This window comes from Paramormyrops kingsleyae, chromosome 19, assembly GCF_048594095.1.
Source record: "Paramormyrops kingsleyae isolate MSU_618 chromosome 19, PKINGS_0.4, whole genome shotgun sequence".
NCBI classification, from domain to species: domain Eukaryota; kingdom Metazoa; phylum Chordata; class Actinopteri; order Osteoglossiformes; family Mormyridae; genus Paramormyrops; species Paramormyrops kingsleyae.
In genome coordinates this window covers 28562283-28575276 of record NC_132815.1, presented here as the reverse complement: position 1 = coordinate 28575276, position 12994 = coordinate 28562283, and the positions used below count along the sequence as shown (strand labels likewise).

General features: G+C 40.8%; 1 protein-coding gene across 1 annotated transcript; it reads left to right on the top strand.

The window, feature by feature from the left end:
- Positions 1-12994, top strand: LOC111861005 (protein phosphatase 1 regulatory subunit 14B-like). The gene is made up of 5 exons (XM_023845254.2): positions 1-73; positions 1473-1903; positions 9450-9530; positions 9764-9796; positions 9927-12994. Exons 2-5 carry the CDS (start codon positions 1715-1717, stop codon positions 9993-9995), a joined length of 372 nt encoding a protein of 123 aa, XP_023701022.1. The 5' UTR covers positions 1-73; positions 1473-1714; the 3' UTR covers positions 9996-12994.

Here is a 12994-nt window from a genome sequence, read left to right as displayed (position 1 = left end):
ACGGGAGCTTGAGCCGGGAAGCATATGGAACAAGGCTGGGAAAACCCTGAACAGGATGCCAGTTAATTGCACGGTATATACAGTACAGTGCGCAATTTAGAGACACCAGATCCCCTGAACAAAAGTATCTGCCAAACTAATAAACAAACAAATAAATATAGTGACGATCAAAATTAGAGAACGAGACGTTTTCGTAATATACAAAGTCACAGCTTATCTGAATTCAATGTTATTCTAACCTGAATAAGTGCATTTTAATGATATTTCATTGGTGAAAACTATGCCGCATGACAAAATAAACAGTTTAAACAGAAGAAGACATGCGTTGAAAATTAGAGAACGATTTGCTATACTTGACAGTTTTTGGATCAAATCTTAAATATCTTAAAATATCTGGCAACCCAATCTAATTGGCAACATTGGTAGGGGTTTTGCAAGACGGTGGATCTCTCCAAGGTGACTGAAATTTTGTGACGACAGGATGTTCAGATGAAGGCTGAAAAGATGACTCTCTTAGCTATTGAGAGAGAAGTTAGTCATTCCATGAGCTTCATTTCTTGAATATTGAAACTGTACAAAGAAGCAGCCATTCAAATCTAATAAACTGCCTGGTCACCCACATAAGACGAGTGTGCAAGGGAACAGGATGATAGGGAGACTTTCAGTGGGGGACCAGTTCAACACTGTAACTGGAATTGCTCACCAAATCAGTTCTGGACAGGGCAAGAATTTGTCTTGACAGGGTCTTGCTGTCTGGAACAATATGGACTAAAAGCCCACTTCACAGTGACCAAGCAGTTCATCAGAATGAAAAGGCCTGAAAGCCTGGCCCTTTGCTGAGGAGCATGCTGTTTTGACAGAGGAGAACTGATGCAAAGTTAGTTTCAGTTATGAAATGAAGTTTAATTTAGTTGGTTCAGATGGAATTTATGTTCTGTGGGCGCTGATGTGCCAGTTATTGAAAGCAAGGGCCTCTATGCTTTCTATACATTTCTGAAAGTTGTAACCATTAAAAAAAAGTTGACAGAATTAATTTGTATGCTTTTTCTAAAAAAAATTCAACCATTCATAGCTGATGAAATATGATTAAAATACATGTCTTCTATTTATGTTAGAATAACTTTGAATTCAGATAAGCTATGACTTTGCATATTACAAAAATGTCCCTTGTTCCTTAATTTTGATCGGCACAGTAAATAGATGTGAATGCAATGTAGAAAATGTAAATGTTTCTAGATGTGCAAACTTCACACAGCAGATAGAGAGGGATCCTTTTCTACTTTTACTATCTTTTGACTCCATATCTAGCTCATGTTGGTCATGCAGCTATTTCAAACAGTTTGTGCAGATAAAGCATCAGTTAAATTCACTGCTTTCAGTGACAACACATTTCTTAATTACTCTCTGACATTTAGTGACATTTAATAATCTTAATAATTCATTATTATTCCATTTATATTATTTTTTCATAGGTTAAAGCGTCATCATCCTGATCCTTTCTCTTCTACCCCTACTATCTGATAGCTCTCTGTTCTCTATTCGTAACACACACACAAGCTCCTTTTATTAGCATCCTTCATAAAGAACAAGGAGCAAGTGAGCGAGGGATGGAGAGAGGAGGGAAAGGAGAAAAACAACAGTGTGAGAGGAACTCAGAGTAGAGCGAGGGAGGATTCTCAGTTTCCTCCGCTGTTTGCCAAGGGACTCAAAAAGCATGGCATCAGAGGCGAGCTCTCAGCCCAGAGTGATGTTCCACACCTCGGAAAAGGAGAAGGAGGATGAGGAATGCCCCCGGTGCACGCTTGTCAAGCTGACAGTCAAGTACAACCGCAAGGACCTGCAGAGAAGGCTGGACATCGAGGAGTGGATAGAGGGCCAGCTACACCTGCTCTATGACTGTGAGGTAAGCACACAGCCAGGCCTGTGCTCAGCACAAACACAGGAATCATTGCAATGTATTTTACAGTTATACAATTCAAAATATTTAAGGAAGTCTTGTGAAGGATACTGCTTAAAGATACTATGAAACAATAGAAACACATCCAATTATTTTAGAAACATTTCCATAACGTTAATATTGTAGTAATTTTACTTGCAGATGCATTTCGATATTTAAAGGATTTGTAGATCTTTAAAATATGTTGTTTTATCTGAAGACTAGTGCTGATAATTGAAGTTCTTCAAATACACCACGGAACAACTATTACAATATAAATTGTACATGGACCACCAGTTAAGTTATTTATTTATTTCATGCACAATATTGTTAATTCTCGGTGTAAACTCTTGGCAGTTTATTTTTGGACAGTATGTTTGTATCAGCAATTTATGCAGTTTGCTGCTGTATGCAAATGAATTTCCCCTGGGATCAATCTTATCGTTTTATAATGGAATACAAGGGCTGAATTATAAATATTACCCACAAAGATATTTTCACTGTTTATTTGCTCATTTCCACGGTAGGTGTCACGGTAGAAAAAAAATTCTCTTGTACTTGAGTTACTAATCCCATGCTCTCGATTTAGTAATTCATGCCGTCACGTTACTAGTCTGTGTGCTTGAGTTAGTAATTCATGCTCTATGAGTGGTGATTAACTCGAGAGTACTAATTACTAACTGGAGAGCATGTATGAGTAACTCCATCCATTTTCTGAAATCCATCCATCCTTTTTCTGAAACCACTTAATCCCAACTGGGGTCATGGGGGGACCTGAGCCTGTCCCAAGAACAAAGGACGTAGGCAGAAACCAATCCTGGGCAGTCGCCAACACATCACAGGGTACACACACTCACAGGGCCAATTTAGACTCACCAATCAACCTATCCTGTATGCTTTTGGACTGTGGGAGGAAACCGGTGAAAACCACACGAACACGGGGAGAGCGAGAGAACTCCACACAGAAAGGACCCGCGACCAAACCCAAGACCTTCTTGCTTTGAGGCAGCAGCACTAACCACTGCGCTACCACACCACCCATATGATTGGCTCGACAGCACAATATTTTTTTCTACCATGACACCTTAGGGGCTCCATAGGGCTCCGTAAGTACATGCTCTCGAGTTAGTAATCCGTGCCCTACTAACACGAGCGTACGCATTACTAACTACAGCCATGGCCAAACGTTTTGAGAATGAAGTATTGGTTTTCACCGTTTGCTGCTTCAGTGTTTGTAGATCTTTCTGTCAGATGTTTCTATGGTATACTGAAGTATAATTACAAACATGTCAATGGCTGTTATTGACAATTACATTAAGTTTATGCAATGAGTCAATATTTGTAGTGTTGACCCTTCTTTTTCAAGACCTCTGCAATTCACCCTGGCATACTGTCAATCAAGTTCTGAGCCAATTCGTGAGTGATGGCATCCCATTTGTGCATAATCAAAACTTGGAGTTTGTCAGAATTTCTGGGTTTTTGTTTGTCTACCCACCTTTTCAGGATTGACAAGTTCTCAATAGGATTAAGGTCTGTGGAGTTTCCTGGCCACGGACCCAAAATGTTGATGTTTTGTTCCCTGAGCCACTTAGTTATCACTTTGCCTTATTGCACGGAGTTCCATCATGCTGGAAAAGGTATTGTTCATCATCAAACTGTTCTTCGATGGTTGGGAGAAGTTGCTCTTGGATGTTTTGGTACCATTTTTTATTCATGGCTGTGTTCTTAGGCAAAATTATGAGTGAGCCCACTCCCTTGTCTGAGAAGCAAACCCACACATGAATGGTCTCAGGATTCTTTACTGTTGCATGACACAGGACTGATGGTAGCGCTCAGTTTTTCTTCTCCAGACAAAGTTTTTTCCGGATGCCCCAAAAAATTGGAAAGGGAATTCATCAGAGAAAATGACTTTACCCCAGTCCTCTGCAGTCCAGAGTATCAGTCTGTCCCTGACTTGGAGAGAACTGGCTTCTTTGCTGCCCTTCTTGACACCAGCCCATCCTCCAAAAGTCTGCCTCATGCTGCATGCAGATGCTCTCACACCTGCCTGCTGCCATTCCTGAGTCAGCTCTGCACTGGTGGTGCCCCGATCCTGCAGCTGAATCAACTTTAGCAGACGGTCTTGGCGCTTACTGGACTTTCTTGGGCGCCCTGAAGCCTTTTTCACAACAACTGAACCTCTCTTTTTGAAGTTCTTGATGATCCGTTAAATGGTTGATTTAGGTGCAGTCTTCCTAGCAGCAATACCCTTGCCTGTGAAGCCCTTTTTGTGCAAAGCAATGATGACTGCACATGTAACCATGGTTAACAGAGGAAGAACAATGATTTCAAGTGCCACCCTCCTTTTAAAGCATCCAGTCTGCTGTTCTAACCCAATCAGCATGACAGAATGATCTCCAGCCTTTTCCTCGTCAACACTCTCACCTGTGTTAACAAGAGAATCACTGAAATGATGTTAGGAGGTCCTTTTGTGGCAGGGCTGAAATGCAGTGGAAATGAGTTTTTTGGGATTAAGTTCAGTTTCATGGCAAAGAGGGACTTTGCAATTAATAGAAATTCATCTTATCACTCTTCATAACATTCTGGATATGCAAAATTGCCATCATAAAAACTGGTGCAGCAGACTTTGTGAAGATTAATATTTGCGCCATTCTTAACTTTGGGCCACAGCTGTAGAGAGAATGAATTATTAACTCGAGTACACGGATTACAAAAAAAAAAAAATTCTACCGTGACATCTGAGGGGCTCCGTACATTTAAAGCAATATCAGCATATGTTGCTTACAGTGGTCTAATCGAAGGGGGGGCATGCTGCTACATTGGTTTTGTTGCCTCATGCAACAACCCTGAGTGGAGCACGTTCTCTCTGTGTCATCGTTGCGTCTCCTCTGGATTCCCCCCAAAGTCTAAATAGCTGCTGAGGTTAATTGGAGCTACCAAATTGCCCATAGGTGTGACTGGTGTGAGCACCTCGCCATGAGCTGGCCTGGTCTGGGCTGTTCCCTGCCTTGTGTCTGTATCTTCTGGGATAGGCTCTGGACCCCCCACAACCCTGCACAGGACAAGTGGGTATGGAAGATGGATGGATGCATGGATGATCTAATACGGCTAAACTCATAGCTGTCAAGTCTCCCGTTTTGGCCGGGAAACTACCGTATTTTACCCCTCTTTCCCGCCGTCCTCCCGTATTAGTATTTTCCTGTAAATCTCCCGTATTATAATTTTTTTAAAAATTCCTCTGCCTCTCCAAACTGAACTGTCAGTAGCCTCGCGAGAACTGCCACCTGCTGTAGTCTGCAGGTCATTTACAACATTGACCAGGTCATAAATGCGGAGGTTAAAATGGCAATACTGTGTGCCAAAAACAACGTTACTTTCACCTTCTGTGACGACTTCAACAAGGATACAAAGTCTGCAACAAATAGGTATAATAAGTCATTAGTGAATGCCAGAGAGCCACGAGTGAACATGAGAAATTAAAAGAAAATTTGTAATGAAAATAAAATGTAAATGACAAGTGGTTATTTTAGATTTCTTGTACACCTGTCTTAAAATGTAAGGGATACTGGAGCTTGGTTGGGGTGGTGGGATGGGTCATGGTGGGTGCTGGAAAATTTCCTTTATTTTCAAATCCAAAACTTGACAGGTATGGCTAAACTCCCTCCAGGTCTTAGCATGTTGTTGAACCACGTCGGTGGCATTCATATGACAGTATATCCATTACCCAGAATCAGGGTGACCGTGGGTCACAAACAAAGGGTGTGACAGTGAAGTTGTCATGTAGCCAGTCCAGTAAAATTAATATGAATTTCTGCAAAAACACTTATAGGAATGACTAATTATACTTAATTTATTGGTACATTCTCTTATTTTGTCCCTCTCATACTGTCAGGACCAAGGGCCCACCTGCCTCCCCAGTCTCTTCCGGCTCTAAAGCTGGAAGCACCTGAAAGCGGTTAGACACCGTTACTTCAGGTGATGCCGCCTCTGTGAATTGTGTACGCCCTTTTCTACGTCTACGACCTACGTTCACCCAGCTCTCTAGACCTACCTGTTCATCATTCTCCCCCCTCCCCGCTTGTGACGTACACATAGTCTCCCTAGAAGGCATATTAACTCTCTCCTTTAACTCATTGTTATGCTGGATGAGAGCCAGTCGCTCCTCTAGGTCACGAACCTGGACCATGAGTGAGTCAACTAACCTACATCGCTCGCAGACGAAGTCCGACTGGACACAAGCATCCAGAAGGGCAAACATCTTGCAAACACAACACTGAGCTGGCCCCATAATTACCTAACTCACTATGTCCCCGTCCTTTACTCCCAGCCCAGTATATTAATATAGAGTATTTAAACTTTTAGTTGATCTAATTAACGTATAGTTAAAACTTAGATACTCCTGCTTAATTTTGAAATCATTAGTTATTTTCCAATTGTGGTACAGAGCCCTTTTCCTCCTGACTTAATTCAGTGTAGGAGCAATTGCATAAATATAGATACAATTTGTTTAAAAAGTAAATTTAATGTAAAAGAAACACTACCTTTTTATGAATTATGAAATATAAAATTGTTATGAAACAGAATAGGGCTTTGAATTCAAATATGTCTTGTCAGTCCATAAAGTCCAATCAAGCTCCCATGTGTACAAGTACACAAGAATTTCACATCTCCCATCATGCTCTCCTGTGAGACACGCATGCAGGTGAGGGCAAAGTGACCACCCCTAAAGCATGATTTGGGCTTATGGGCCCAACAGTGATATGATCACGCTGCCGACTATGGGATTCAAACCAGTGACCCTCCAAACACCGGTAGAGATTCCTGACCCACAGAGCCCAACACTGCCCCTACTGACAGGGACCTTTCATTACGCAACTTAATACATTTCACAATGGTTTTATTTTGAAAATATTTAGTTTAATGATACAGAACTGGTATATACACTCACCTAAAGGATTATTAGGAACACCTGTTCAATTTCTCATTAATGCAATTATCTAATCAACTTATCACATGGCAGTTGCTTCAATTCATTTAGGGGTGTGGTCCTGGTCAAGACAATCTCCTGAACTCCAAACTGAATGTCAGAATGGGAAAGAAAGGTGATTTAAGCAATTTTGAGCGTGGCATGGTTGTTGGTGCCAGACGGGCCGGTCTGAGTATCTGCTCAGTTACTGGGATTTTCACGCACAACCATTTCTAGGGTTTACAAAGAGTGGTGTGCAAAGGGAAAAACATCCAGTATGCGGCAGTCCTGTGGGCAAAAATGCCTTGTTGATGCTAGAGGTCAGAGGAGAATGGGCCGACTGATTTAAGCTGATAGAAGAGCAACTTTGACTGAAATAACCACTCGTTACAACCGAGGTATGCAGCAAAGCATTTGTGAAGCCACAATACGCACAACCTTGAGGCGGATGGGCTACAACAGCAGAAGACCCCACCCGTTACCACTCATCTCCACTACAAATAGGAAAAAGAGGCTACAATTTGCACGAGCTCACCAAAATTGGACAGTTGAAGACTGGAAAAATGTTGCCTGGTCTGATGAGTCTCGATTTCTGTTGAGACATTCAAATGGTAGAGTCAGAATTTGCCGTAAACAGAATGAGAACATGGATCCATCATGCCTTGTTACCACTGTGCAGGCTGGTGGTGGTGGTGTAACGGTGTGGGGGATGTTTTCTTGGCACACTTTAGGCCCCTTAGTGCCAATTGGGCATCATTTAAATGCCACGGCCTACCTGAGCATTGTTTCTGACCATGTCCATCCCTTTATGACCACCATGTACCCATCCTCTGATGGCTACTTCCAGCAGGATAATGCACCAAGTCACAAAGCTCGAATCATTTCAAATTGGTTTCTTGAACATGACAATGAGTTCACTGTACTAAAATGGCCCCCACAGTCACCAGATCTCAACCCAATAGAGCATCTTTGGGATGTGGTGGAACGGGAGCTTCATGCCCTGGATGTGCATCCCACAAATCTCCATCAACTGCAAGATGCTATCCTATCAATATGGGCCAACATTTCTAAAGAATGCTTTCAGCACCTTGTTGAATCAATGCCACGTAGAATTAAGGCAGTTCTGAAGGCGAAAGGGGGTCAAACACCGTATTAGTATGGTGTTCCTAATAATCCTTTAGGTGAGTGTATATATACCAGAAAACCCTCATAACATCATTACAAAAATGAACCTAGTGTAAGTATTCATGCTGTAAATTCAGATGAAATTCAGCAGTATTACATTAGGTGATTTTTGGGCAAATACAGAGAGAAATATTGAGAAATATTGGGACATGCGTTGCCATGGTTACTTGAATTGAGCAGATGCAACTGAATATTTCTGTCTTGGGTACAATTCATGAAAAAGTTTGGACTAAAACAGACAGTATATATAAAGAGTTAAGACTGTGAGGATTCTTTAGAAATATTACTAATACTAATTGAATATTAGTTGGCAATAATAATAATCAAAACTTAATCCCCATGGTGAAACTGTATTTACACGTCCCTCAACCTGCTCTTTGTGGAGTAAGTTGTCTGCGAAGGGCAGCCACCAGGGGCGGATTAACGCACAGGCTAGATATGGCTTAAGCCTAGGGGCCCCACGTGTGCCAGCCTGCAAGGGGGCCCCCATTGGCGCGGAGCGGGGCTTGGTTGGGGGGCCCACAGACTACTGTAGCCTAGGGGCCTCTGTACACCTTAATCCGCCCCTGACAGCCACCCATAGCAGCGCCCAGGGAGCTGAGGGTTAAGGCCCTTGCTCAGGGACTCGAAGACATGCTGAGTCGGGGTTTGAACCAGCAACCTTGTGATTACAGGCACACAGGCTTAGCCCACTGAGCCACTTACTTTAATAACATAAGTTCTATCTATCTATTTATTTCTCTCTCTCTCTTTCTCTGTTCTCCTTCCAAAAATCTCTGGCTTAACTGTTATGCTGTGTTGAAACAAAGCCCATACATTTTCTTCTGCAACTACTTTTCAAAAGAGCCTAATAGTTCACAGCATGTCCTTCTATAATATTACACCATAAGTGTTCTAAGTTCAGATATCAGCAGGACTGCCAATGGTTTGTCCTTGAAATGATACTGTTCCATTTCCATGTGTAAAGTATGAGTGTTCTAAGTTATATTTTGCAATATCACACTAAATCAGAAAACTCATAAAAATTACTAAGTAAATTGACTAATTAAAATTAGTAATTATGAGTACCTACTGTTCTACTAATTAGGACAAAACAGAGCTTTGTCTTTCTAATGTTATGCTAAATTGTTTCAGTACCCTTTTAATTTACAAAATTCTTCATTTTACAGATTAAAAAATGGCCACACAGCCCTTTAACTTCACATCCATAAAGAATTTACTTGATTGACATGTATTTGAATGAAGCTATAGTATAATTGCTGTTCTCTCTGACGTGTCTGTCCAATAATACAAATGTTTCCCTGTATATCCATTTCCCTGAGATTTGCCTCATTAAAGGGTGTTTTCTGCTTGTGTCTCTAGGAGGATGACATACCACAGTTAGAGATTGACATAGATGAGCTGCTTGAGCTGCCAGATACTGAGCAACGATCAAGACTGCAAGTAAGAGTCATCAGGCCCTGTATCAATCAGTATCCTTCCCATTCCATATTCACAGAGATCACCAGCTAATCAGAATCCCTCCAATTCCATTTTCACAGAGATTACCACCCAATCACGATCCATCCCATTCCTTTTTCAAAGAGTTCACCAGTCAATCAGAACCCATCCCATTTCACACACGCACTTAAGTTTTTATTCACTTCTGTATAAATTTGTTTGTAATATCTTCCCAGGACCTTCTTCAAGAATGTGCAAAGCCGAAAGAGGTAAGTGTACACAGCAATGCGACAGCAGTCATTTGACTTTATGTTTTTCATGGGAGCTGTGATAATGGAGGTTAGTTCTCTACCCTGTTCTATATTGTTTGAACTCTACAGTATCTTTTGTTCCTGCTAGGAGTTCATCAATGGACTCCTGTATCGAATGAAGGGACTTCGCAAGATGTCAGTAACCTTGAAAAAGTGAGCGGTTTAGAGGGGGCCAGTTTTAGGGCCATCGTAAATGCCTTGACCTTCACTAGACCCTCATCTAGACAGAAGATGCTGATTTGGACTGTCTGCGTGATCTTTGCTTGTCCAGTTTCTGTCAAGACCACAGATTGCTCTAAAACCTTCATGAGTCAGTGTGGGTCTCAAAGCGAACTATCTGACAGACATTCTGTTAATGTTGATTGGCCATGATGAATCTTTCTGTTATACATTTTTTGTTGTTTTGTCAATAAACAAATGTGAGACGTCTTTCTTGCTTCATCCATCATATTCCAGTATGTCCTGTAATCCAGCAAGGAAAAGTAATTTTTCCAAAGTATTCCATAATGTGTTAAAAAAAACAATTTTGGTTAGGTTACATTGTTGCCAAAATTAGCCTTACATTCTTTCTTTGGCTCTGTGGTGCAAATATTTTTTAAAAGCCCACTTTCTAGGTAAACGCAGATACTATGCATTGGTCCAGTAGTAGCTAGAAGTAAAACACACTTGTTTTTGTGAGATTTTATTTCTACTCTTATATTGATGATTAAAGCCCTATAGAATGTTGAATTCTTCAATGTTTGAAGGTTCATGTTGCAGAAAGCAACAAAAAAGGAAATGCTGGAGGAACCTTTAGACTTAGTGGCCTTATTGTCCCTATGAAATATAGTACAGTGACATACACAGCTGCCGTTCCAGGTCCCTTAGTGACTGGGCGGGGGGAGGAGGGGTCACAGCTCGAGCTCAGCTTCAGTACTGCCTGGTACTGCTGCTCTGCCAAATCACAGCTCGTCTCTGATTATAGTACAAAGAACGGTAGTGGGTCTGTGAACACAAATTGACATCTTTTTTTTTCTTCAAACGAGTTTCATTTAATTATTGTTTTTTATTAGTTTCATTAGGAGTAAATTTTCAGCACTGTTGAATTCTGTTACAGTTGCAATTGTTTGTTTCTTGAAGTAATCATGGTGTTCTCTCTGTTAAATCCTGACTGTTCTTAATCCTACTTAGAATTTACAGTTATTGTTCATTGTTAATAGAAAATAGCAAAATGAACAAGTAAAATGAACAAAATAACTCTAAATATTAATTAGAATAAATGATTTTAAAAAAGTGGTGTGTGTCACGCTTGATGGCGTGGACAATGTGGATCCAAAATGAATTTTACAAACATTTTTGTTTGAAAGGTACTGCCTTCTTGTTCTGCATAATGATGAGCCAGAAAATGGCAGGTTATCCTGAAGCGTGACAGGGTATAACTTAAAAGTTCAATTCAACCATCTAAAATTCAGGTATTACTTCTACAATATTCTGAAACTTGTCTACATACGACAGAGGGGCCATGGTGGTGATTAAATACGTACTTGTCTGTTTTTTTTTTGTGGGGAGGAATAATTATATAAATATATATTCTGAAGAAAAAGGATGCTTTGAACTTTTTCCATCTTTCATCACCTGTGCAAGCAGAGTGCTTCTGAGGCTGAGTGTATAGTTTTGAAGGAGTCTGACCAGAGAGTGAAGGAAAAGCAGCCACTGAGTGCTCAGTATATGTGGGACTTCCTTCAGGACAGCTGGAGAAGCATCCCAGGAGGCCACCTCATGGAACTGGCGTAGAGGAGACAGTAGGGTCAGCCAGTCCCTGTACTGATTGGGGTTAAGGGCCTTGCTCAAGGGCCCAATGGTGGCATTACTCTGCCAAACCTGGGATCTGAACCAGCAACATTCTGAGTTCCAACTCACAACGCTGTCCCCCTCCCCCCAACAAATTATAATTTTGTTTTTATACTTTTTGTCAGTGCCTAATTCTATATATGTTAGCCATTTCAAAACCTCACCTAAAATCACCACAGTATTTGCAGCAACCGTCAAATACACCATGTATTTTATTAATCAACCACTACCCAACCTTATTTGGCTAATTAATACCCCACTGAGTTATTTAACAAATCATGTTAATTAAAAGTGCCGATGGAGAAATTTAATGAATACATAGAATGACTAGGGTGACGTCCTAAGGAGAGTTTTGGGAACCAAAGCACAGTTTATCTAGCCATCCAAGATATCAGTAACTTTTTAGAAAACAGATGAAATTCTTATTTATTTTTGTGTTACTATTCATTTGCATATTTTAAATTGTGTTTTTTTCTGAGAAAATATAGAATTACAGACGCTCCTCTACTTCCTAACTTTCAACTTACGAACTTTCAGACATACGAACGAAGAGGACTGTAAGTCCAAATTGTGTTCCTTGGGCTCCCGTTTCCTGTCCGCAACATCATTTTTTTTTTCTGTGCAGCAATTCTGCCTAGTATGACTTCTGGCCGCTACTCCCACCGTGCATACTCCCAGCATCCTAGTTCTTTGTACTTGCATATACCCTTAAAATTATGTTGAATAACGACTAACGAACATTTCCAGTTATGAATGGCCATTCAGAATGTAACTCATTCGTAAGTAGAGGAGCATCTGTGCTACCAAGATGAATATCTCTAAACATTTTTTTTGAATTCCTAAAACTTTTACACAGTACTGTATGTATATGTATAAATGGATCCATCTATGTTCTGAAACCGATTGTCCAATTCAGGGTTGTGGGGCTATGGGCACAAGGCAAGAAACAAGGACAGGGTGCCAGTCCATCATAGGACACAGCGCACCTACAAGCAATTTGGTTACTCCAATTAATCTCAGCATGTTTTTGGACTGAGGGGGGACCTGGAGTGCCTGGAGGAAATCCCATGATGACACGGGGAGAACCTGCAAACTCCACACACATAGAGCAATGGTGGAGACCTCATGTTTACTCATTGTTAATGAATCATGGTGCATCTTTTATCCCAAGGAGTTATTATATTTGTTCACGATTTATAGTTCAGTAGTAACTGAGATACTACTAAGTATTTGTCCACCCACAAGTAAAGTGTTACTCAGTACTGTAACTACATTTACGTTTTTCTTTTTTGAAAGAAGTTGAACAATGAATGAATGAAAATGAAA

Bases quoted from the DNA above. Each gene is read 5' to 3' on its own strand.
- LOC111861005 (XM_023845254.2), top strand. From the start codon at position 1,715: ATGGCATCAGAGGCGAGCTCTCAGCCCAGAGTGATGTTCCACACCTCG. The intron at 1,904-9,449 runs GTAAGCACACAG...TTGTGTCTCTAG, and splicing joins ACCTGCTCTATGACTGTGAG to GAGGATGACATACCACAGTT. The intron at 9,531-9,763 runs GTAAGAGTCATC...ATATCTTCCCAG, and splicing joins AGCAACGATCAAGACTGCAA to GACCTTCTTCAAGAATGTGC.